The sequence below is a fragment of the Nycticebus coucang genome, chromosome 1, assembly GCF_027406575.1.
Source record: "Nycticebus coucang isolate mNycCou1 chromosome 1, mNycCou1.pri, whole genome shotgun sequence".
NCBI lineage: Eukaryota > Metazoa > Chordata > Mammalia > Primates > Lorisidae > Nycticebus > Nycticebus coucang.
The window spans coordinates 65,713,799-65,740,717 of NC_069780.1; the positions used below are offsets into that span (position 1 = coordinate 65,713,799).

The window sequence follows — 26,919 nt, forward strand, 5'->3', positions numbered from 1 at the left end:
TCAATATACGTAAATCTATAAATGTAATTCAGCACATAAACAAATTAAAAAATAAAGACCATATGATTCTCTCAATTGATGCAGAATAAGCTTTTGACAATATCCAGCATCCCTTCATATTCAGAACACTTAAGAAAATTGGTATAGAAGGGACATTTCTTAAACTAATAGAGGCCATCTACGGAAAACCCACAGCCAATATCGTATTGAATGGAGTTAAATTGAAATCATTTCCACTTAGATCAGGAACCACACAAGGTTGCCCATTGTCTCCATTGCTTTTTAACATTGTAATGGAAGTTTTAGCCATTGCAATTAGGGAAGAAAAGGCAATCAACAGCATCCACATAGGGTCAAAAGAGATCAAACTTTCACTGTTTGCAGATGACATGATGGTATATCTGGAAAACACTAGGGACTCTACTACAAAACTTTTAGAAGTGATCAAGGAATACAGCAACGTCTTAGGCTACAAAATCAACATTCATAAATTTGTAGCCTTTATATATACCAACAATACCCAAGCTGAAAAAATGGTCAAGGACTCTATTCCTTTCACAATAGTGCCAAAGAAGATGAAATATTTGGGAGTATACCTAACAAAGGATGTGAAAGATCTCTATAAAGAGAACTATGAAACTTTAAGAAAAGAAATAGCTGGGGGGAGGAAAAGCAGAAAGAGGGACTGAGGGAGGGGGGTGAAGCCTTGGTGTGTGTCACACTTTATGGGGGCAAGACATGATTGCAAGAGGGACTTTACCTAACAATTGCAATCAGTGTAACCTGGCTTATTGTACCCTCAATGAATCCCCAACAATAAAAAATTAAAAAAAAAAAAAAAAGAAAAGAAATAGCTGAAGATGTTAACACATGGAAAAACATACCATGCTCATGGCTGGGAAGAATCAACATTGTTAAAATTTCTATACTACCCAAAGCAATATATAATTTTAATGCAATTCTCATTAAAGCTCCTTTGTCATATTTTAAAGATCTTGAAAAAATAATACTTCGTTTTATATGGAATCAGGAAAAACCTCGATAGCCAAAACATTACTCAGAAATAAAAACAAAGCAGGAGGAATCACGCTACCAGACCTGAGACTGTACTATAAATCAATAGTGATCAAAGCAGCCTGGTACTGGTACAAAAACAGAGAAGTAGATATCTGGAACAGAATAGAGAACCAAGAGATGAATCCAGCTACTTACTGTTATTTGATCTTTGACAATCCAATTAAAAACATTCAGTGGGGAAAAGATTCTCTATTTAACAAATGGTGCTGCGTGAACTGGCTGGCAACCTGTAGAAGACTGAAATTGGACCTACACCTTTTACCGTTAACTAAGATAGACTCTCACTGGATTTAAAGATTTAAACTTAAGACATGAAACTATAAAAATACTAGAAGAGAGTGTGGGGAAAACCCTTGAAGAAATCGGTCTGGGTGAGTATTTTATGAGGAGGACCCCTGGGCAATTTAAGCAGCTTCAAAAATACACTCTTGGGACTTGATCAAACTAAAAAGCGTCTGCACACCCAAGAACACAGTAAGTAAAGCAAGCAGACAGCCCTCAGAATGAGAGAAAATATTTGCAGGTTATGTCTCCCATAAAGGTTTAATAACCAGAATCCACAGAGAACTCAAACCTATAAGCTAGAAAAGAACAAGTGATCCCATCGCAGGCTGGCAAGGGACTTGAAGAGAAACTTCTTTGAAGAAGACAGGCGCACGGCCTACAGACATATGAAAAAATGCTCATCATCCTTAATCATCAGAGAAATGCAAATCAAAACTACCTTGGGATACCATCTAACTCCAGTAAGATTAGCCCATATCACAAAATCCCAAAACCAGAGATGTTGGCGTGGATGTGGAGAAAAGGGCACACTTCTACACTGCTGGTGGGAATGCACACTAATATGTTCCTTTTGGAAAGATGTTTGGAGAACACTTAGAGATCTAAAAATAGATATGCCATTCAATCCTATAACTCCTCTACTAGGTATATACCTAGAAGACCAAAAATCACATTATAACAAAGATATTCGTAGCAGAATGTTTATTGCAGCCCAATTCATAATTGCTAAGTCATGGAAGAAGCCCAAGTGCCCACCAACCCACGAATGGACTAGCAAATTGTGGTACATGTATATCATGGAATATTACACAACCTTAAAGAAAGATGGAGACTTTACCTCTTTCATGTTTACATGGATAGAGCTGGAACATATTTTTCTTAGCAAAGTATCTCAAGAATGGAAGAAAAAGTATCCAATATACTCAGCCCTACTATGAAGCTAATTTATAGCTTTCATATGAAGGCTATAACCCAAGCACAAGAATATGGGGAAAGGGCCAAGGGAGGGGAAGGGAGGGGGGATGTTAGGGTGGGAGAGGGTAATGGGTGGGGCCACACCTACGGTGCATCTTAGAATGGGTACAGGCGAAACTTACTAAAGGGAGAATACAAATGTCTACATACAATAAGTAAAAAATGCTATGAAGGCTCTGTTGAACAGTTTGATGAGACTATTTCAGATTGTATATGAAAGCAGCACATTGTACCCCGTAATTGCACAAATGTACACAGCTATGATTTAACAATAAAAAATATATATAAGTTAATTTTAAAAGAAGTTCAAAGCACAATAAGTATATTCTTTTGTAACCCCTTTTAAAAATCAACATAATTTAAGTTAGTCACGAACGTTTAGCTATAGGTTCAAGTGTGCCATGAGATAAAACAGATTGAAAAACACTGCAGGTGTTTGCAGAGTTTAACACAGGTATGAACCTGTGTGACGCAGTCCCTATCTTGATGTAGAACATGAGCACCACCCAGAAAGTGCACTCCTGGTCCTCCTGGTCAGTCTTCTTTTTCACCCCCTTCCAGATGCAAACACTTCTGTTATTTTTTCATTTAGTGTTGCGTTCTAAAATGTCATGTAATTGGAATCGTGTAGTAAGCAGCCCTGTGTAATGCTTCATTCACTCTCCATAATCTTTTTGAGATCTCACCATGTTACAGATATTTTTCTTTTCATTGCTGAGTGGCATTTCACTTTTAGAGTGGCACAGACTCTACCACAGAGTGGTTATCCATGCTCTTGTCAGGCTGTTTCCAGCTTTGGGCTATTATGAATAAAGCTGTAATGAGCATTTTTGTATGCGTCTTTTTATGGATATGTACTCACATATCTCTTGGGTAAATATGGAAGATTGAACTGCTGGGTCAAATGGTCTGCTCAGTTTTATAAGAAACTACCAGAACTTTTCCAGAGTGCCTGTACTATTTTGTGTTCTCACCAATGGCGGGTGAAGATTGCAGTTGCTCTACATCCTCACCAACATATTGTTTTGTTGGTCTTTTCAAATTTTAACCATTCTGGTGGATATACAGTGGTGTCACCTTACTGTAGCTTTAAGTGGCAGTTTGCTGATGTTGAATCGTGTTGAGATATTTTTCATGTGATTATTGGAGCATTTATTTATCTTCCTATGTAGGTTCTTCCTACATTCTGGATCCAAGTATTTTGGCAGATACATGTCTTCTGAATATTTTCTCAATTTTCATGCCATGTTTTAAGAGACCTCTATCGTCTTTTTTTCCCCCTTTCTAGTTTTTGCTACTTGTCTGGGTCTGATGTACATCTATGCCCGTCACCTGTACTTCTGGAGATATTCGGAAGCTGCTAAAAAGAGGTAAGGAGTACCCAGTAATTGTGTATTTATCCAAAGAGCAGCAGAATGTAGTCTGGGTTAGCTTCTGCTCCTGAGAGGAATTAACAGCACTGAGAGTTGTGGTGGCAAAAGTGATCCACACTTCAGGTGAGAGAATAAAAGTGCAAAACTGTGCATGGAATGTGGACTCTAACTTTAACCTTCCCCAGCTTTGCTAATCCTTTGAATGTTAAAGGAAGCCAACTTGCTTCCATGGCTAGGCTATGATGAACCAAAATTCTCTTTCTTTTCTTTTTTTTTTGAGACAGAGTCTCACTTTGTCACCTTGGGTAGAGTGCTATGGTGTCATAGTTAACAGCAGCTCAAGTGAATCCCTTGCCTCAGCCTCTTAGGTAGTTGGGACTACAGGCTCTCGCCACTGTACCCAGCTATTTTTAGTCAGGGTGTCAACCTTGCTCAGGCTGGTCTCAAACTACTGAGCTTAGGCGATCCACCCACCTTGGCCTCCCAGAGTGTTGGAATTACAGGTGTGAGCCACTGTGCCTGGCCTGAACCAAATTTTTCAAATGGCAAAAGTATGGAAGTTCTGGGCAGAATGAACCGTGAACAGCCTAGGCCAGAACTCTCGGCTTCTTCATCACAGCTGGGTTTATGGCTTCTCTCCCTCATGTCCACCTGCAGGATCACTGCTTTCCAGTTGAGTATGGGGATCTTGGCCTTGTTGACTGTCGTAGGCGCCCTGGGAATTGCAAACAGCTTTCTGGATGAATATCTAGACCTGGAAGTTGCCAAGAAACTGAGGTGGAGCTTCTAACTTTTTCTCTTCCCTTTATGTTAATGCTTGCAGAAGCTGTTTCCACTCTGATGGTAATATGGCATCTTATAATAAATAAATAAAGACTTTATTCTGGTTTTCTTGAAATGGCTTTGTAAAAACACACTTTTGAGAATACATTTCCTGTTTGAGAACTGAAATTTGCTTGTGATGGGTATACCCAGATCATCCTGTATTGATGTGTATTGACCCCTTGTTTTAGAAGTGTGTGCTGAAGTCACGACCAGTTCCGTGTGTATGGGGAGGAGGGGGACAAAGCAGCCTGATGTATGTGCTGGGCTTTCTCTGGGCACTGCCATAGCCTCTGAGATGGCTTCTCTCCTGATGGAAGGGCTCCAGATGGCTGCATGTGGAGACAGGTGAACACTTAGAGTAGCCAGAGAAGGGAGTCATCAACTGCCTTCATTTGAGGCACAAAATGAATCTGGCTACGAAATGTACTTTATCAAGAAAAAATGAAAAAAATGTATCATTTCAAGGAACCACCCAGGAACCTGAGCTAATTGAATATTCTTGCCCCTGGGCACAGGAAGGAATCTCAGCTGCGGAGTCTGGGCTGGGTTCCACTGCACACCAGCATCACCTGGAGTATGGGGTGTGACACGGGCTGTGCACAGAGCGCAGGCTGGCTGTTGTGACGCTCACGTGCAATCACTGGCACAATGCAGAAGATATTTCTTCATTTTCTTCATCTGTAAAATGAGAATGATTCTACCTCACAGCCTTCAAAGACCTTAAGAAAATGGAATTAGTTATGAGCATACACAATGCATTTTAACATCAGGAAAAGCGCCCGTTGTCATTTTTTCCTAAGAAAATTGGACAGCCTTGAATCTGGTGTGGGCATCATCAAAAATTGTTTAATGGGACTTTTTTTTGTGTAGTTACAAAGGAAGTTACAAAGGCTTTGAATAACAGAAAAAGAAATAAAGACATTAAAATAATAGTGTTTCCAGAATACTAGCGGAGAAGACACGGCCTCCTGTACCCCAAACAGCAGAACAGTACTAACTCCCCAGAGTACAGTGGCCTGGGAATGGGGACATCTGGATATCACCAGTTCAGGTTCCCTCATTTGTTGGCTATTTGACTTGGGACAAGGCATCTCATCGGTGAGAGGTCTGGGAGCAAAGAAGTGAAGAGTCCAGGGAGATCACCCTGTCCTGCACTGTCACTTGCTGGCTGTGCTGCCCTAGCGCTTTGTAGCTCTCTGCTTCAGTTTTCTCTTAGGTAAAAGGGGCTACTACTTGCTCTGAAATGCTATGATTTTATGGTCTTTTTACTTAGTACTCTGACCAGTTGTGATGTGACTTGTATGGTGGCATTTTAATTATACATTTAAGATAATGGAGAATATAAATTTTTTACCCCAAGGCATAACTATTGCCTAATCATTTCATTTAGAAGTGCAGAAAAAGTTTCCACATCTTCTATTTGAGGATTTTTAAACATTTCTATTTGTGCTAAAGTTGTTTCTGGGCAGTACAACAACCCCCCCCCCCCACCCCGCGACACACACACGGTTTAGTTAAACAACATGTGGAAACAGGCAGTGGGTATATCAGGCTGTGAAAGCCCTGTAACTTTAAACATTAGAACCACAAATTTTATTTCCTTTGTTCTAATTCCATTGTCACCAGGCAACCTTTTGATTATTTGAATTCCTATTAGATTGGCTACAGGGAGCAAACATGTTGGAGAGAGAGAGATGTGAGTTTCTGATCAGTCTGACAGTTACGTATAAATTTTTTGTATATTAGCAAATTGATTTCATTTTTGGAAGTTAGATTCATTGCCTCAGAAAGTCAATGTCACGTAAAAAGGAATGGAGAAGAATTTTTCTATATTGAGAATCTTAAGAGGCATAGAAACCTAATGGCAATTTGAAATCCTTAATCCAATCCTGGTTAGAAAACAACATCTTTGGAAGACATTTGTGAGACAATTTGGACACTTTGAATATAGAACAAGAATGATATGACAATAGGGAATTGATGTCAGTTGTATTAGGTGCAATAATGAATGATATTATGGCCAAGGAAGAGAATGCCCCAATTCTTCAGAGCTGTGTGCTGAGGCATTGAGGGACGAAGTGGTTGGATACATAACTTTGAAATGGTTCTTCAAAATATATATGCAAAACATTTATGGCAAAATGTTAATAATGATTATATCTGGTTGAAATGTTCACTGTACTCTTCTTACTACTTTCCTGGCCATTTGAAAATGTTTCTAGTAAACATTTGAAAAACCAAGGCTCACGTCTGTAATCCTAGCCCTCTAGAAGACCGAGGCTGGTGGCTAGCTTGAGCTCATGGGTTCAAGACCAGCCTGAGCAAAACGTGAGACCCTGTTTCTACCAAAAGTAGAAAAACTGAGGCAAGAGGATCGCTTGAGTCCAAGAGTTGGAGGTTGCTGTGAGCTATGATGCCACGGCATTCTACACAGGGAGACAGCTTGAGCCTCTGTCTTAAAAAACAAAAACAAAAAAAATCTGAAAAATTGAAAGAGAATTTAAAACTTGAAGTCAGGTTCTTGGTAGCTCTGCAGATTGTTTTTTGTGTTGAGCACTGTAGGTTTAATTTGGGATCTGGGGATATCGATGGATGCACAGCCATTGGTGATGGGCTGGTAGCCATCCTGGACATGGGCAGGGACACGGGGGCCCTGTGTGTGTGGGAATTATGGTGATGACATCCACCATTTGTGAGCAATGAAGCAGGTCTCTCAGGTAGCTCGTTTCAGAGGACATTAGGACAAGGTATCTATTGTCCTTGGATCTTAGAACAGAAAAGGAAGGAGAATCAAGGAGAAAATTAGGAGGGGAAAAAATAAAAAAGAAAATAAAATGTCAGAGAACTGATTACCAAAGAGGTAGCCCTGTTCCTTTCTCAGGTATTTTTCCTTTTTCACTTTTCTTTTAGGGGTTGGTGCTAGGTGGAGTGTGGCCCAAGAAGTCATTTAATAAAGAAAAATATCAGTTCATTTGTTTTTCACTCTTTTCTCCCTGATCTTGAAAATAATGGTCAGAGGCAGAGACAGCTCAGTGAAGGCTTCTCCATCAGCCATCAATACTTCTTTCTCACAGGGGCAGATACCTTCCGCCCTCCTAGGTGGATGTGTGTTCTCTTCTCCTTTCTCGGTCACACACTGCAGTAGGATTTTATAAAGGTCAGTAAGATTATATATAAGAACTTGTTTTAAAGGATAAAGATATTTCATTCATTGGGTACCAACCAAATTTTGGGATAAAAAATGTGGCTTGAATTAATTGGAACTTGGAGTAGTAATCAACTCCTCGGAGGGCTTCATGTTACCATTTCTGTTGTCAGCCTCCCACTGCGCCCTCCTTCCTCCCCAGAATCAGTTCATTTTCTGGGATAGTGCTAAGCTCACATCCGAGGGACAAAGCCCAATGCCACAATGTCTCCATTCTTGGGTTATTTGCCATCCAGTCTGAAATGCGTAACCCACCCTGGGTAGGGTTGGCCTCTTCTTCCATAATCAAATTCATTCCTTCTTTTGGTTTGTGGATATTAAAACTCACCTTTGTTTTGGGCCTAGTTTTGATGATGACTTTATTCCGTGGCCTATTTTTCTGCATCGAAATACGTTGTGTTACTAAGATTTTAAAGTTTGATGGGGAGGTCAGCTCTCCTAGAAGTGGTGAGGTGGATTCACAAGGGACTCTAGAGAGGAGGAAAAGGAAAGAGAGTGGAGGAAACAGAACAGAGACGGAGAAGCAGCTAAGCCAGGGGGCAACTTCCAGCCTAGCTCCAGCCTCTGTCTGGTCTTGCAGGGGAGCCCTGGAGCCAAAGTACATCTCAGAGTTTGTCCAGACAAGTTAACTGGATTATTCTGTTCTTGCACCAGGAAACCATTGACTAATGTCAATCTGGAGGGGTATAAACTTCTCAGCACTTTCAACTCTGGGGTGGGTGCAGGTACCGGCGGTAGTGGGGCCTGGTAGAAGGGAGCTGCTCCTGGGGGAAGGGTGTTTATTGACAGCATCCACCATAGTGGGGTAAGGCCCCTTTTGCTTCCTCCCAATATATTCCTCGATTTTTTCTTTATCTTGAATAAAAATTTTACTACCATTTTCCCAAGACCTCATAATTTTGAGCCAGTAGAAATTGCTATGGTATGGAATCTATTGTACAAAACGACTGTGGCTTGTTCCCTGCTAAGTTGACTTTCCTCCCCTCCCTTTGCCATATCCTTCAGAGTGCTGTGGCACATTTAGGAAGTTTCATTTCTGTGAATTCAAAAGACTAGGAATGATTGATCTCTATTATTATTATTATTTTTTTTTGATCTCTACTATTAAATGTTTAAATAATGATACTGCAGTTTCTCAATTAAGACTCAAGAATAATGTATCTGTTAATTAAGGTTGGTGATCCAGAGAGGATTCTAAAATAAACTATTCCTGTGGATTGATTCAGATAATGATCTTTTATTTTTGTTACTTTTTTCTTTAAAAGTGGTATGTCAACATCACTTCATTTCTACATTTCAGAGTTCTGTACATTTCTTAAAAGGAAATAAGCAATGCTCAATGTACAAAGTAAAAACAGAAAACTAGAAAAATCTGAATTAAGATGGAGCAAGTTGCCATAGGTCATACGGTACAAATTAGTAAGTAGATGTCATCTGAAGTGCAATACCACTGCTGTGACGATGAGTTAGGGAATGAAATAAAAATACTCTATTTTAAACAAACAGTATATATATATTTATATGTATATATATTTTTACAGATAGTAGACCCAGTGATATCTGCAGTATTGTAAAAACTTATGTACAAATAACTTTTTTTTAGACATTACATATACATCAGCACCGTCGTAAAAACAAAACAAAAACAAAACAACTTGATTAAAATCTACCTCTCTATTAGTTGGTCCCAGTCTGAGTGTTTGGAGGAGGCTTTAAAAAGATAATGGAGCCCACTCCCTCTCCATCAGCCACCTCCATTTCTCACCATTGCTTCTACAGGATTTATTTCCTATACCTTTCAGGAAAAGGTAATTGTGTATTCTGTGTCTTCTTGCCTGTTTCCTTTTTTGTTTGTTTGTTTTCATCTGTTTCCCCTCAGAGTTACCCTGGTGGTGTCCTTCCCTGTTCAGGGAGTCTCACAGCTCCTGCCTAGGTCTCACTGACCTGGCACCCATGGCCTCACATCCTGCCCTTTGAATCCCTGGGTTTGTGGAAAGCAAGTCAAGGGCATTGTTTGCCCATCTCTCTCCTCCCCAAGGCCCTTGGCCCCAGCTTTCCATTGGAACTTGCATTCTCAGACTTCCCTAGTCCACCTGTCCAGCCCTCATGGGCTCCAGTACTTCTGCAGTGAGCACTTGGCAGTGCACAGAAGGAAGCCATTGTTCAGAATCCAGAGGGAGGAGGGGACAGGGGAAAAGTACAGGCCACTCTTACTCACCTAGGACAACACTTAGGCCCATGGCCTCCAAGAGGTGGCAGCGTGAGGGGAGGCAAAGTCCACAGAGACTAGCCTGGCCACAGAGGACACTGTCAGTTTCCTTCTGACAGATTTCACCTGGGGCAGATGTGAGTGAATTACAAAGAGAATAACTGTACAGAACTTTTGAAGTGGATCACTTTGCCCACATGAAAGGAACCAGGAACCACATCTTTGCCCCTTTGATCACCCAAATTTGTAAGGTGGAACAATTGATTTTTAAGTTCTTCCATCTCTCAGGGGTTTTATAAACGCTTGTTTTTCCAATGAGTGGGAATGATGGGTAAGGCTGATTTTACAGCATCGCCCTGGGGATTTTCCTGGAGGGAGCCAGAACCAGTGACCTCCAGGCCATTCATTCTTGGGGATACTGCGAGCCTCAGATGCAGCTCCCATGAACTGACACCCACACATCAGAGCCTCCCTCTCAGTTCTAGGCAGAGATATTCCTTCAGCTTCACACATGTAGAGAAAAAAAACGCCAGTGTTGCCTTTGCATTTCAGGCATTCTCTAAGTTCGTCTTGCATTTATTTAGATTCTGCCTAGGCTCCCTAAAGACCCAAGTGTCTCTTCTTGGATAGTCTGTGAGGAGAAGCAAGGGCGGGCTGGGGTGGAGGACAAGGGGAATCATGTTGGGCAGGGGAGGGACAAGGGAGGCCAGGTTGGCAGACGCTCGGAAGCCAGCTGGGGTCTCTGCACCCTGTGGCCCCCGACGCAGATGTGAACTACCTGCAAGTGTCAATATTGCACCAGGCTCCCAGGAGGCTCCAGCCCAACCTGAGGTGATCGCCACCACGGTCCTCAGCAGAAGGCGGTGACCCCCTGGACTGCCCCTTCTCCAGACTCAGTTGACTATTCTTGTGAGGCAACAGCAGCAACACCTCTGCAATTCCCAGGGGTCACCACATGGCAGGGACGGATGGGCCAGCGGGACCCTTCGTCATGTCCCTGTTACCATCTTGCCGTTCTTTGTGCCTAACCTCCAAATACAGTAGCATGTCTTGAAGCCTTCTACTTCTTTCCACCCAGGGTTCAGGGCATTCTGACCTGTGCACTTGGCCTGCACCGCCTCCCAGCAGCCTCTGCGGGGCTCTCCCTGGCCAAGGCTCTGCTTCTTTTGTGTCTCCAAAGCTGCAGTCTCCAGACCTGGGGCAGGAGGGGCTTCCGGATACCTCACTCAGGCACAGGCCCTCTTGGCTGGAGCAGTGCTGGCCGGTCCAGGCCAGCACAGGGAGCACTGAGCAGGGCCTCTGGCTGGCTTGTCTTCCCCCACGGGCTCCTTCTGTGTCTCCCTCTGGCAGCAGGGATCTGCATAGCATCTCATCTTGGTTGCTGTATGAAAATCAGGTGACATGAGGCCCGGTGGGACTGTGGATTGACACCTGGATCTTCCAATGTCAGCCAGTTGCAGTTTTGCTCAGTTTACGTGGGTCAAAAAAACAAAAAAACAAGGATGAGCCAACATCCTGTTTCTTTTTCACTTTTTAAGCTTTAACCAGTCGAGTTGTGGCTCCTGGGGGCCCTCTTGACTAGGGGTTACCAAACAATTCATCAAGCTCCTGCATCCACTCATCCCCCGGCCCGCCTTTGATGATGGAGTCCACAAGGTCTGCACTGTCCGGGAGGCCGGGGAAGGAAGCCCCAGCTCCCTCGCCACTGTAATTGTATGACATGTCCTGAGGCGTGTTCCGCTCATAGCCCTGGCTCTGGTTGCTGGGAGCAAAGCTGCCACTGGGCATCTGTGGCTGTGCTGGGGGCTGGCTGAATGCTGGCATGCCAGGGACACCCTGGCTCAGGCCAGACAGGACCATTGGCCTCACCTGGCTGGTGCCTTGCTGCCCCGGGAGGGCTGGCATCATCTGCCGACCCATGGCAGCTGGGTTGAGCGTTCTCACTGTGCCTGTGTTAGCGTCCACGACCGACTGGCTCAGTCCCTGTGGGAAGTGCTGCTTGGTCAGTCTCGGCTGGCCAGCTTGCAGTGGGTAGCTGGCGCCGTTGTTGAATGGTCCTAATTCTCCACTAGTCCTCCCAGGCATCCCCTGTAAGCTCCTCTGTTGCCAGCTTTGTGCCCCTTGCTGGACAGTTCCCATAATGTTCTGAAGCCTTGGAGGGGCTTGGGGCCTAGGCAAGGCCTGGCCAACTGGCCCTTTCATCTGCTGGTGCTGCTGGGTGATGGCTGAGTTCACCAGCATGCTCTGACCAAAACCACTCACCATTCCGACCCCTTGCCCAGAGGCAGGCTGCCTCGGTCCCTGGGCTTGGTTGTGTGTGATGCTCATGCCACTTTGGTTTGGGTGCTGCAACATTTGGGTTATTCCTGTGCTCATATTGTACATTCCTGGCTGGCTGGTAGGTGTGTTGTTATAAGGGGCCAGTCCCATCTCCGACTGGGCTGCTGCTGTGGCCATTGTCCCTGGGTTCTGAGAGGGTCCCATTCCCATTATGCTTGTGTTCTGTGCCATCAACCGTGATGTTCGCATGCTCTGGAGGGCTGCTTGGCTCCTCACAGCTGCTATATCCTGGGGAGAGCCTACAGGGGAAAAAAAAAGACACACAACACTCAATTCTTCTCCATAAGCCCTATATTGTAAGAAGTTGTTGGAATTTTCTCTGGGAATGACAAAATTCCTTTATGTGAGGAGATCTACTCTGATAATAAATCTTTAATAAAAATGATTATTTTTCTGATTATAACATACACATTTCTTCTGATTGTGTAAAATTTGGAAAGTATTTAAAAAAGCACAAAGACAAAAATTAAAGTTATATAAATTTCCACCAATCCAGAGATGATCATAGCTATTCTTCTATTAACATACAAAAATTGGGATCCTATCGTACATGTGTTTTTGTAACTGACCTTTCTGCTTAACATACTCTGATGTTATTTTTGTGTATACTTCCGAAGCAAATTATTTCTCAATCTTATGGATATGATGCTATCCTCAACCAGGAAGATACCATTTTCTCTAGAGGTGAGAGGAAATTCACCTCTTGGGCTAAATTGAGAAGAAACGGCTCATCACTTTGCATATTCTATTTGTGAAGTGGAACATGGCTCAGTAGAGAATACTATCAATAAAGCCCATTAGACTAATTTCCCTTAAGACTTGAGTAGGATTTGAAAGGTTAAAGGACATCACTTCTGCTAAACAGCTATTTTGACAGATGGAACAGTTTTTGGATCCACTCTATAGATTTCCACATGCTTCAGATTCTCTGAATCATAACATGTCACTGCAAACTGGACAGCTTCCTGAGCTGCTAGAAAAAGAAATCCTCCTGCTACTTGGCAATGAACTTTACACATTTCTGTAGTGAAGTCCATTTCTTCACATCAGCCATGATTACTTCTCTCAGCAGATTGTTAATACACTTTTAATAATGCTGTTTAAAATCTGGCCAGAGTAGCAACACCAAGTCACTCAACCTTAATTAGGCATTTGAGCGAGCCCTTCTTTATGTGTTCCCGGAACATTTCCAACACCAGACAATGTCATAAAGGACTAGGAGGTGCACAAAGATGGATTTTTCTATGTCCCTGCTCATGATTAAGTCTACAAGCAAAAGAAAAATAGTTTTTTCCTGGACATTTAAAGAAGATGCAGCATGGGGGCCAATCGATGTTATAAGCAATTTTGATTCCACCTGGACCTGTGATGAGAATAGTCTAACCTTGTTAAACCTGGCACCTCGGCAGATAACTGAAGCATGTTTTTGTCTTCCTGATAGGATTATTGATTTCTGGGTAGCAAATATGTCTCCCTATTTTCTACCTTTCTTTAAAAAAGAAAATTATGGAAAATTTGATTATGATTTAAGTTTTTGTGGTTTGAGATCAATTGCATAGTGCACTGAAAAACGAAAGGAATGGTTTCAGTGGGGAAACTTGAAAGATCTTGGGGAAATTCCTAGAAATGTTTCAATTGTTTGTTTTAAGCTTACATCTAAGTGTTTTTTTTTTTTTTTTTTAAATCAGAAGTTTCCAATGAAACATAGAATGACAGTATGTACTGCAATTTGTAATCTGGTTATGAAGTTTTGTGACCTTAACAACTAAATTTGTATTGATTGCAGGACCAATCAGATCAACTATGGTGAAATGGGTTATCAAGTTGTTTATAAAGAAATTGAAGGGAAAAATGTTACTGACTCAGAGATGGATTTCATAGACCCAAATTACATAAACAGGCTGATGGACTGCTGGAAATAGATGAAAGGATTTTCACAATTTGAACATTTTGGAGGGTATATTTATTATGGATATATTGAAGGACTGGATATTGTCTGGACTAATTTTGTGAATAAGAAATAGTTTCCTTTCCTTAGTGGGCAGAAATGTTGCAATGTCTTTTCATAGGTAATGAAACATTAATCTAAGCCAACCTTTAATTTTATTTAGTGTGTATAACTGTACTATCTAATTCTTAAGAACTGTAATTCTTATTCTAAATAAGGCATTGTATTTTTTTTTTTTTTCTGAGTGTCACTCTGTGGCCCTGGTTAGAGTGCCATGGTATTCTAGCTCACAGCGACCTCAAACTCTTAGGCTTACCACAATGCCCAGCTAGTTTTTCTATTTTTGGTAGAGTTGGGGTCTGCTCTTGCTCAGGCTGGTCTCAAACTCCTGAGCTCAGGCAATCCATCTGCCCTGGCTTCCCAGAATGCTAGGATTGCAGGTGTGAGCCACAACACATGGCCTAAAAAAGGCATTTTAAAACCAGCCTTCAGCACAATATTTCAACTTAAGAGAAATAAAGTCTTTTATTAATCTAGTTTTATTTCTTCAGTAATTTTATTAATAAATATACAAAGGAAAAAAATTCAAACACATCCAAAGAATTAATTTCTTTAACAAACTACTACTTCTTTTTTTTTTCTTTTGTCTAAAACAGATATTATTGTGAGATACTTTAGTCAAATGTTTTTTGTTGGCTGGAAGGTAATATTTGTAATGATATTAAAGTTTGAATATACAGTAGAACCTCCAAATTGATTTTTTTAACATCATATTGTTAAAGAAAATCTTCTAAATTCAAACAGAGATGCATTTTTTTCCTAAAAGGATCTATATTCTGTTTTCACTCCCAAGAAGCCAATATTTGTGAAAAATAAGCAGTTCCCCATAGGCCTAAAATACTACCTACAGGCACAGAACTTGATGAGAGATAGTCATTAAGACCTTTGAAATATGCAGCAGTGAGAGTTTGGTGTAGATTCTTATGTAAGTTATTCCTAACACAACTTCTCTCTACCCCCCAAAAAATTATATATCAACTTGCTATTTCTCCAGATGCAAAACATCGTGCCATTTAGGGTGTCAAAAAATACACGAAAATACTGAAGACAGTAAAAAAATTATTATATATAAAACCAATCAGTTCAGGGAACCTAAACTGTTACACTGACTGTTTAACTTACATCCAGATACATTTCTAGGCTGATTATCTGTGCTTTGGGGTATCAGAAAAGTTCAAGAAATAGAACTTTTAAACTGGACTCAAAACATTTGGGGTAGCTCATGTAAATATATGTCTGTGTTCTGTAATACAGAATAATTATTAAATTTTGGTGGGTCCTTCTTCCTCCCCAAATAATGAGTTATCAACCTAGAAAACTTAAGGGATACTAAGCTTGGTTTAGCAGATTTTCTATTTTTAATTAGCTCATATTATAAAGCAGTGATTCTCAAAGTGTGGTCCGCTAACCAGCCAGAATCAGCAACTTCTGCAAACTTGTTAGAAATGCATATTCTCAGGCTCTGATAGAGACTTACTAAATCAGAAACACTGGGGATAGGGTTGGGCTATCTGTGTTTAAATAAGCTTTGCTGGTGGTTCTGATGCAATCTAATGTTTGAGGACTACAAGTATAAAGAAGGGGTTGTATCTGCAACAATAACAATTCCCCACTCTTCCCCACCCACAACAAAATGGGAAATGTAGTTCTTCAAAGAAAATTGGCACTGATTTAGTGTGTTCTACCCTTGTAGACAGTTCTATTCCTTTTGTCCTTCTCTGTGTCAAGTCCAAAGGGATCTAGTAGGATGTAAGTGTCCCAGGGATGGAAGGGAATGGTAGCTACTCAAGCTAGTATTTTCATAGGCAATTGTCAATGAGATCTGTCAATAAGATCTGTCAATAAACATCAATGGCTTTCAGACCCTTTAAACCACAGCTCACAGTCCATGACCATATACATGCAGGTTTATAACATAAACAAAAGTTTCTGATGTGCTCTGATAATTTCTATTGTATCTCATTTAAGAAATGTTGATTGAGACCCATTAAATTGTTTTCATCATCTTGTGCACTGCAACCTGAAGACTAAAACGTGCCACCCTAGATCAGGAATTTTTCACCCAGTCTATTGATAAACCTTAGGAAGGTGATATTTGTAATGATGTCAAGTATGTATATATGGTAGAACCTCCATAGTTGACGACCTCCCTACATTAACACCTCCTTAAATTGACCTAATTTTAGACTGTACATGCATGTACCACATGTATGTATCAGTACAGTAGGCCTAGGTCAACATATAGTTGACCACCTCTGTATATTAGACAGTTTGTTACAGTCCTTTGGGTGGTCAACTTGCAGAGGTTCAACTGTATTTACATATATGCATAATTCTGTGCAAGGGGGCTTCATAGCTTCCTGCAGATTCTTAAAGGGCCAGTTAACTCTTGAGAAGTTAGGACATATTGCTCTAGATCTCACAAAATGGGCAGAGGACAGGCATTAGGATTTCTGCTACTACGTGACTTCTGTAGTCCTCTGAAAACTTCTGTAGTTAAGACTGAGAAGGATACGTAGGCTCTTCCTTTATCACGCCCAAGACCCTCCAGGGGCTTTCTCTATTAATGCAAGGGCACTCATACAGTGTGCTCACTGCTGTGGGGTCACGATTTGGGATTTCCACAAATGGCGGCAGGATCAGGACAGTCCAATCAGCCTCAAAGGGCTTATTTGTCTTCTACATTCAGCAGAGATTAGCAGTTTGTAAACCAGATTTGTCTACTCTGGCTGTTAGAAGTGAAGGCTTTGGTTAGCTGACCTGCAGAGATTAACAAGACAAATGGGGCACAGGACTTTTGTTCCTCAGGTTACTAAAATGACAATCTAAACATCAACAAGGCTGACAATAGGCCAAGACACTGGTATGTCCTGACTGGTTGTTAAACTACTGATCTTGTAACTTTGGTAATGAGCAACTGGGCCAGTCCCAGTTCCCATAGCTCCCCTGACCCCTTCCTGGCCCTACTACAACCTCAGTGTTATTGAGTGACCAAATTACTTTAATGCCTGGTGCAACAGGAGGCGTCCAGAAACCTGTTCTGATTGTTCAGTGCCCTTTTCCCACCAATTGTTGAACATATTGAGTATTACCTGGACACAAATACAGCACGGGCAGCAATGCCCCTGGCTACATATTCGCTTATGCTTGGAGTAGACAGTGGGAGAGGTTTGAACAGGCCTCACCTTGAAACTGATTGACCTGCTGCACTGGGTAAGGATTCCGCTGTTGCTGGAGGTGCTGCCGGGGTAAATGTGATTGCTGCAGCTGCTGGAGAGAGGACAGGAGGGGCGGGGAGTGAGATGGGAGAGAGAAAGCAATTAAATATCCTAGCAGTTCTTAGGAAGACAGGTTCCCCCCAAAACTAAACTTTGTGGTGAAGAATAAAAATACATACAGCCAAAGTGAACAAAGTCTAAGTATACAGTTGGATTGATTTTCACAAAATGAACACACTCTAGTCAGCCTCTACATCAAGAAACAGAACACTGGCGGGGCATGGTGGCTCATGCCTATAATCCTAGCACTCTGGGAGGCCAAGATGGGTGGACTGCTTGAGTTCAGGAGTTCAAGACCAGCCTGAGGAAGAGTGAGACCTGTCTCTACTAAAAATAGAAAAAGCTAGTTGAGTGTTGTGGCAGGCACCTGTAGTCCCAGCTACTTGGGAGGCTGAAGCAAGAGGATCATGCAAACCCAAGAGTTTAAAGGTTGCTGTGAGCTATGACATCATGGCATTCTACCCACAGCAACACAGTGAGACTCTGTCTCAAAAAAATAAAGAAAAGAAAAAAGAAACAGAACATTGCCAGGATCCCCTCACACCTTCCAGCCATTGCTCTCCTGTGACCCAGAGGCACTGACATCCTGACTTTCAGCAACATAGATGAGTTATGTCTGTGTTTGTGCTTTGGTGCTTTTGCGTCTGGCTTCTTGCATTCAGCACTGTATCTGTGAGACTCATCCACACTGATGTGTATCCTTGTTTGTTCCTTCTCACTGTTGAATGTCTCATGAACATACCATAATTTATTTACCTATTCTACCAGTGATTCATTTAGGGTGCTTCCAGTTTTTGGCTGCTACAAATATGGCTGCTATGAACCTTTTGGTGAACATCTGCACGTGGGTTTCTGATGTGTGACTTGCTGGCTCTTGAAGAATGCGCACCAAGGGAAGAAGTTTTGACCTGGACTTATAACATCAGCGTACTTTCCCAAGCTCAAAGGCACAGGCAACTACTTTTTAAATGACCTAAATAGATGCTTTGGGCACAGGAAGATGGGATCCTCGGGAGCCATAAAAAAAAGAAAGCCAACCTTATTCCCATGAAGCCGTATTGCCTGTCATAAAATATATCTCTACAAGTAAACTATTCAGCATTTGCTGCTTTGAGGAGACCACATGGGATGCCACATGTACCAGGAGGCCTGCTTTTAGTCTTTCTTCCTCCACTCAAGGGGATTCTGCACTGTTAGCGTTGTTGCCAATATCCTGGGAAGGCTATTATCGTTGTCATGTTGCATGTGCAAAGGGAGAGAAAATAAAGAGTGAGGTGGAAAGAGCAGAGAGAGAGATTTGAGTCCCAGGTCTGCTGTCGAGTAGCTGCATGACCTTCGGATGTCGTTTACACTGCTTCCTGCAGCTGCTGCATATTCATTAAGCACCTTTCATCTGCAAGGGCTATAAAGAACACACAAGAAGGTTCCCGCTCCTTAGAGTGTTCATTATAAAAATAACACACATTGACCACTTCTTAACATGTGTATTTATTCCTATTTTTTCTCTTTTTTGTTTGTTCCTGGGCAGCTCTATAATTTTCTTTCTTTTTCTTTTTCTTTTTCTCTTTCTCTACAAGGCCAGCCAGGATTCTGGCAACCAAAGAAAAAAACCCAGCTTCTGCTCTGTGGAGCCCATCCTGTGGTGCCTACCATAGTTTCTGCAGAAAACTGTTGAAATAAATTGATTGTGTAGACTATTATAGTGTAGACAAACCATGCAAATCTTTCAGGCAGCAGTATAAGGACATCATCGAGAGTAAGCTGAGCATTTAAAAGCTTTTCCTCAGGGCGGCGCCTGTGGCTCAAAGGAGTAGGGTGCCGGCTCCATATACTGGAGGTGGCAGGTTCAAACCTGGCCCTGGCCAAAAAAAAAAAAAAAAAAAGCTTCTCCTCAAAGTTCCCATATCATATAAGAATTTATCTGCCTCCCTTACAACTTTCCATGGGGGCAGCCTATAGTGGACTGAGGGTGTGGCCTGGAGTCAGGCACCCCCAATTTCATCCTGCCTCTGCTTTTTTTTTTAGCTCTGTGGTCTCACATAAACCACATAAGCTCCCTGGCCTCAGTTTCCTCATTTATAAAATGATGGGGCTTTCTGACCTGGAGTGTTTCTTTCAGATCTAAAATTCACAGTTCTGTTGATTCTTTGTGAATGGGTGAGAAGTGACACTCTTCCAGGACAAGGCATTAAATGTTAATTCAAGCCTGCTTTCAACCTGCTCTGCTCTGATTTCCAGTTCTACTGAGAATCATTGGAAAGTTCCCAAAGATATGCAAAATCTTAAATCCTTCTGTTTTCACTCACATGTCCTTTCAGGAAACCCAATGTGCTGTTGCCAAAATTGAAAGCATTACTGCAGGGCCACATAACCTGCTCAGCCAGATCAAGACCATCAGCTTGGTGTCCGTGTGGCAGTATTCACTCTTCAGACACAAAACTGAGTGCTTTCCACCTGCAGGCCCCTCCTAACCTGCCTGAATAACCATGGTCTCCAGGTGCAGGGAAGATGGAACATTGACTTGGCTGCATCTCCCACATGACACTCCCCGACACCAGCATCATGTGACAGGTCCTCACACATATTTGTGCACACTGTATAGCTTCCAAAGAATTTTACACACATCACTTCATGTGACCCTTAAAACAGCTATATCAAGAAGGCTGGGAAATTATTAAAACCTAACCTGGCAAAAGAAGGAGGAGGATGAGTGGTTTCCCCCAAATCACATCACAGGCAAAAGAAAGAACAAATTCTGACCCTGAGAAAAGCCATCTTTCCCTGGTCCCTCATCATCTCGTAGTACACATGATTGCTAAGGGCTTATACTCAGGTCACAGCTTCCCCTGGCCCCACCTCCTCCAAAGAGTGCCGTATCTCCTGGTGTCCTGGAGGGGTCTCACCCAATCTCTCACCTGCCACTGGGGGTCATTTTGATGCATCTCTTCTCATCCTCCTCTGTCCCTCCTTGCTCCTCAGCGTGGGGCAGGCCTTGCCCTGTGGGACCACTGACCCCCTCAGACTCCCAGGCTGGTGTAGCTGAGTTCTGCATGTCCCCTGACTCCACTTTATGGTCATAGCACACATATCAAATGTCATCATGGGGCAGCACTTGTGCAAGCTGTGACCTGAGTATAATCCCTTAGCAATCATGTGTTCTACGAGATGATGAGGGACTAGGGAAAGGAGTAGGGCGCTGGCCCCATATGCTGGAGGTGGCAGGTTCAAGCCCAGCCCTGGCCAAAAACTGTTAAAATAAAAAGAAAGTCATCACGCAAAAATATCAGGCACATTTGAAATTTCCTGGGGGTTGGCTGAAGAGATGATTTATAGAGCCCAGCTGCCCTCAGAAGCTCCATTTCTCACTGCCTGAGAGAGATGAGGATGATTCCTTGTCACACACCTTATGCAGGTGAGAGGGATAGAGGTTTGTTTGTACAATAGCTGCCAGGCGGCTGACTGACCTTGGTGAAAAGGGAGATAATTACACAGCTGTTCAGGAACAAAAGCAAAAAAGGGAACATAAGTGAACTGTGATCAACAGAATAATTTTTCTCTTTGGGGGATGGCTGGTGTTACTTTGAACTGCTGTTCTTGGTTAGTAGGGACCTCAACCTGCCAGTGTCCTACACGGTATCCTATATGCAAGTGGTGATGGATGCTTGGTAAATTTCCAAGATTCTGATCCTGCTAGAAGGATAATGACAACGCAGAGCTATTCTGGGCTTTGAGCCTTATGTGACAGCCTCATACCTTCTATAATAAAGAGGCTGCTGTCCGAGATCCCGTGCAGACCTCACAGGAGCTGTTGAGGGATCTCTTGTGCACAGCCTCAGGCCTTTCCCTGGGATAATACTAAATCAGGCATGGGCATCTCTGAAAACAAAATAAATCGAAACCTACAGGAGCAGTCCACAGGGAAGGCTTTCTTTTAAAGCTGGAGGAATTATATGGCAGGGGTGGACAAAGATGCCTAAGGTAAAGCTGTATTTGTGTTAGGCCTTTCTTTAACTCACAGATTTCCTAAGCTGTTTTAAAAAGCTGTTGGGAATTTTCTGAAGGCTGCCCCCTCTCTGTGACCCTGGGTTCAGGTTTCCAGGTAGTTCTGTGGGCCCTATTGTTCTGCTATTGTTCCTGGTCCATTGTTCATGACCAATTCTATAGAATTCTCCTTAATCCCTCCTGTCACTTTCCTCCAAGAAACAAAATCCTCTGAATTATATTTTTTGCTTCATAGTAGAAATATTAGGACTCATGAAGAATGTGAGACAGCCCCCTCTCTCCCGTGAGCCAATTAGCAAGACCCCTGCGCCAGAAATCAGGAGAAAAGGAGTTAGGCTTGAATCAAAGAAATGTTTCTGGTGAATGAGCCTTCAAACTGAGGGCCGAAACCTGTCTTTTAAGAACAGACTAATTCATTAAAGGAAAAACACCCTAACTAATTGAAAGATCTAAGTTTTGCAGGTTCTTCTGTGATCCTGGAAAATACTAGACTGTAAGCATCTTGATGGAAGACATGAACTATGACTCCCTCCTGGATAGCAGGCACTGAATAAATGCTTGCTGAATTAATGAATCATGCCAAGGGCCACATTACCTGCTCGGCCAGAATCTGCTGCTGCTGCTGCTGTTGCTGCTGCCTTTGCTCCCGTAGGAACTGTTGCTTCTGCTGCTCCATCAGCTGGGCCCGCTGATCAATGAGCATCTGTTTCATGATGGCTGCCTGGGGCTGGTTGCCCAGGTAGCTGGGACCAGAGGGACTGGTTCCAGAGACCATGCTGCCTGAGCCTGGTGGCACAGAGGGCTGCATGGGGCCTGTGGTTCGGGGAAGCCCAACCGGGTGCTGCTCCTGGGAGGACAAGAAGAGAGAGTGATGCAGTGATTCCCCATGGAGACTCATCACGGTTTAAAGGAAAGCTCCTGAAGAAGGGGAATGAGGCAGACGTCCCAGCTTGGGCACCCAAGGGGTCTGAGTGGCACGAGTAACATTTCCATAAAAATAACCTCAAACCTGGCTGTAAACCTGAGCAGAGAGGTTCAAAGAGGACAGTAAGAAAACATGGTTCTGGGAAATATGAAGCCAAGTTTGGTTCTTTGGGGATGGGACTGACTAATGATTGAATGTGGGCTGGGTTTTCAACTAACATGTGAGTTTCTCCAAGGAACACAAATAAGCCTCAGGTTGAGTTTCCCATAATTCTGGAATGTGCAAGACATCCTGACTTTACCTGTTAATCCTTATTCCTTACAGTCAACTTGGCCACAATGGACATTTGCTTTTTTTTTTTTTCTTTTGTGACAGTCTCACTATGTTGCCCTTGGTAGAGTGCCTTGGTGTCATAGCTCACAGCAACCTCAAACTCTCGGGCTCAAGTGATCCTCTTGCCTCAGCCTCCCAAGTAGCTGGGACTACAGGCATCCGCCACAACACCCGACTATTTTTTGTTGTTGTCATTGTTGTTTAGCAGGCCAGTGCCAGGTTCGAACCCACCAGCCCCGGTGTATGTGGCTGGTGCCCTAACCACTGAGCCACAGGCACCAAGCCCACAATGGATGTTTTCTTAACAAGTAAGAGAAACATTTGCAGAAGACTGCTGGGATTTATTAATCAACATCAGATATTTAATGAAATTCTAATTAATGGCAACATTTGAGAATTATGATACATGTGTTTTAAAAAATTCTGTTGGTCAGAGTTTTTTTTTTTTCAGTAAAACTTTATTTACCAAAATAGGCAGTGGGCCATATTGGGCCCACAGACTGTCATTTGCTTAACCTTGGTTTAAAGTACTTAAAAGTGATTTAAGGATAGCATAGCACATAATAACAATTATTGTACATTCTTATTAATATTTTACCTGAGTTACTATGTATATGTTATTTACTTTTCTTTCTTTTTTTTATTGTTAAATCACAGCTGTGTACATTAGTGCAATCACTTGTACCCATTCTAAGATGCACCATAGATGTGGCCCCACCCATTACCCTCCCTCCACCAAAACCTCCCCCCTCCATTCCCCTTCCTTGGCCCTTTCCCCATAGTCTTGTGCTATAGTTGGGTTGGTCAGAGTTTTTGATAGTAAGCATTTGGAATGTTTAAGCGAGGTAACCTCCCAGCATCTTTAAAAATAGAACTGAATCTCATCTGTCTGGGACAATTTATATATGGGAGTTTGGATTGGGTCTCTTGATTCTATAATTACGTTTCAGTCAGTCAAATAATAGCAACTTCTAAGGACTGATCCTTAGGGAATGAGAGGTAAAGTGGCAAAGATTTAATCCCATGAAGCCCAAGTAACTTGTTGGTGAATGTGCTGATGTGCTCAGAGGGAAAGTCTGTGCTCAGAGCCAGACTGTGCAGATTATTAGGGAAAAATGGCTGATGGGAAGAGTGTGTGTGACCATAAGATTCGTTTCTAGACACCTTCCTTCCTGTTCTATCAAGCACTCCTGGCAGTGGCAAGTGCTGTCTGAAATTCTGCAGAAATATTCCTTCAAATTTATTAAAATTTCAAGTAATTAAGCTGAACATAGAGGAGTTGACATAAATTAAATGGGCTCACATATAGGGACACACAGTCATTTTGTGAAGTGCTATTATTAGACCTAAATAAGAAATGAATATGAATAACTCTAAAGTTATTGAAAAAATTAATCCAAAATGGATTTTAGTATTTATCCTCTTATTTGCTTTGCTACCTTTTCAATAGAGATATTGTCAAACTTGCTGGCAATTTACTTTCAAGGTATATACTTGAAGTTTTTCTGTTTCTCTTAGAGAGACAGTCCTGGATTCGCTACCCCACCGCCTGGGCTCTGACCCTCCCTTCCCTTTATCGGCCAGGGATGAGCCCCTCATGCACCTGTGAGTTACTTAAACTGCTTCTTCAATTACTCTTCTCCTCTCCCTCCATCTACCCAAACAAAAAGATAAGCAAAACAGACAAAATCCAAACACAAAACATTACTCCTCTCACCCCAGAAACAAAAAAGCTGAAGAAGTGCTGATCAGTTAGTGTGATAGCAGGTCATACAGCTAGTAAACAGAAGACCCTAAGCAGCAGTACTAGAAGGCTCAAATTCAGAATTCCTTTTACTACCCCGTTTACCCGAAAATAAGACATCCTCCGAAAATAAGACCTACTTACAGGAAAGATAAGACGTGCCCTGAAAATAAGACCTAGCGCATCTTTGGGAGCACACCTTAAAATAAGACACTGTCTTATTTTCGGGGAAACAGGGTAGCTCAGGCCTTAGACTGTGGGTTAATGTTGCCGTGTGTGCACCTGATAATTGCCTGGAGACTAAAAACAGAGTGTTTCTCATAAAAGTATTGTGTTCAATTTTTTTATTTGTAAGGGCTGTAGCTGAAGTTAATAAAAGTTTTTGTCCTTGTATTTTCTCTGTAAATGGACAATTATAAGGTAGAGAGCTATGATTTTTTTTTGAGACAAAGTCTCACTCTGTTGCCTGGGCTGGAACCTCAAACTTTTGGCCTCAAGCGATGCTCCTGATTTGCACCTTCCAAAGCGCTAGGAGCATAGGCATGCCCCACTAGAAATATTTTTGATGTTAATAAAAACAGCTTAAAAATGCCAGGAACCTGAGAGAGGGTTGGGGGGTCATGGTGTATGGCATACCTCTTGGGGGCTGGACACGATTATAAGAGGGACTTTACCTAACAAATGCAATAAAAAAAAAAAAAGCCAGGAACCTTAATGCTACCAAAAAGTTTACTTTATGATTGTCCCTGCAAGGGTCTAGGTATTGGAAGGTCTTTCCTCTCCCTACCCCAAATACTTGCTACCTATTTTCCAAGTCTTTTTGGATAAAGCTGTTTCTTGCCACCTTAAAGACAAATGGTTGATTGACTTAACACCTTAACAAACGAATTCACACCGAAATATAAATAACCAATCTGCAGAAATACAGATATACCTTTTTTTCCTGTGTATCTCAATATATTTGATACTTTCCAGTTTTGATAAGGAGGAAAATGGGACCCTAGGGAAAATAAAGTTTTCTTCAGCTTGATTTTTCTGAGAGGACTAGTCTGGACTGGCCCTGTTTATCTTTGTGTATTTTGAGAACTATGTGACCGGCCCTGCACAGGTGGGGAGTGGGCCCAGAAGTGTAAGGAGTGAAGTGTTGCTTTCCAAGCCTTCTCTCCACCAGGGAAAGAAAGGGACAGGCAAATGGGGTAATGACTGATGATACATCAAACCAATTTTTGCCCCTGTCTTCCTGGACCAAAAAAAAAGACTTCAAAAGCACAGTGTGTGTGTGTGAATCCAACGAAACCCTCTCAAAGGGATAGTCAGGTTATTATTCCCCAGGATTATGTATGTCCCCCAAGGATTCCCTCCCCAAGGTTTTTGCCTTCTGGTTTCTTACTGAAGCCCTACAGGCAGGAAAGGGCTTTGTGCATTCCTAAAGGATTGCCTTCCATGGGAAATACCTTTAGCATTTTACCTTTAGCAAGTCCTGCTATATTGAATAGTGGGTGACAGACAGCTAAGGCCCCAGTTTGAAGTGTGTATTTCAAAGTGTGCAGATGCACCAAGAAACTTGCCTTACAAATTAAGCTGGTTGAGGCCACTAACTATTTGATATTACAAAGCTTCTTTTAACCTCCAGTCGAAGAGAGCTTAGTGAGAAATAGTCTGTCAAATTTCAGGATTTCAAGTCACCACTTTTGTTTCTAAGAAGGACTCGTCCGCAATTAGAGAAAACCAGGCCGAGCTTTCGTCATCGGAAATATAATGCCTGGAAGTCAAATGATGCCGTATTTTTAGTTTTAATTACCGGTTTGCTCTCCACTCCGCTCCCTGCCCAACGACATCCCTTGCCTTCTACCAAGAATCTTAATAGTCTCTTCCCCTCCAAAAATCCTATTGGCTGCACAGATCTTCAGTACTCTCTAAAGAGTATAAACCCTCTCCAGTAAAATAAAAGGAGGAAAAAGAAATCAAAACTAATGAACTTATTTTACATATCTTCCCCTTCAGGGAAAAACGATTTTAGCAATTTTCTAAAGGCTAGAGTGAGGTAGGAGGTGTAAAAAAACACCCTTACCTCGCCTACAGAGGCAGTTTTCAACTTCAAAAAACAACTGTGATAAAAATATCTCCCAAGAACAGCCAGCTGTTTATTTATAAATCTTTGACTAGGGAAGCTTTATTTCTCTGAAGTGTTTTCATTAACGTGCATGGTGTTTGGGTGAGCGGGGCTTGGGTTGCTGGCGGCGAACCAAAGAGTGCAAGCTTTTTGCAGGGGTGTGGGGGGGGATTACAAAAGGCAGCGACGAGACTGGGATGACCCGGACTTTGCAGACTACTGGCTTG

General features: G+C 42.2%; 2 protein-coding genes across 5 annotated transcripts in view; one reads left to right on the top strand and one right to left on the bottom strand.

Annotated features, from left to right (window-relative positions):
* The window catches only part of MGST2 (microsomal glutathione S-transferase 2), a 46,087-nt gene extending 41,491 nt beyond the window's left edge, over positions 1-4,596 (top strand). The window contains exons 4-5 of one of the 2 annotated variants that reach the window (XM_053581900.1): positions 3,626-3,707; positions 4,368-4,596. In XM_053581900.1, coding sequence (XP_053437875.1) covers positions 3,626-3,707; positions 4,368-4,500 — 215 coding nt within the window. In that variant the 3' untranslated portion in view covers positions 4,501-4,596. Of the gene's footprint in view, positions 1-3,625; positions 3,708-4,367 lie in introns of those variants that run through there. The other variant, XM_053581907.1, reaches the window with a different exon arrangement.
* Positions 4,597-8,957: 4,361 nt separating this feature from the next.
* Positions 8,958-26,919, bottom strand: part of MAML3 (mastermind like transcriptional coactivator 3) — a 454,513-nt gene continuing 436,551 nt past the window's right edge. For 2 of the 3 annotated variants that reach the window (XM_053581860.1, XM_053581875.1), the window contains exons 3-5: positions 22,173-22,424; positions 17,483-17,567; positions 8,958-12,528 (exon numbers count right to left, since the gene is read on the bottom strand). In XM_053581860.1, coding sequence (XP_053437835.1) covers positions 11,528-12,528; positions 17,483-17,567; positions 22,173-22,424 — 1,338 coding nt within the window. In that variant the 3' untranslated portion in view covers positions 8,958-11,527. The remainder of the gene's footprint in view (positions 12,529-17,482; positions 17,568-22,172; positions 22,425-26,919) is intronic. The other variant, XM_053581868.1, reaches the window with a different exon arrangement.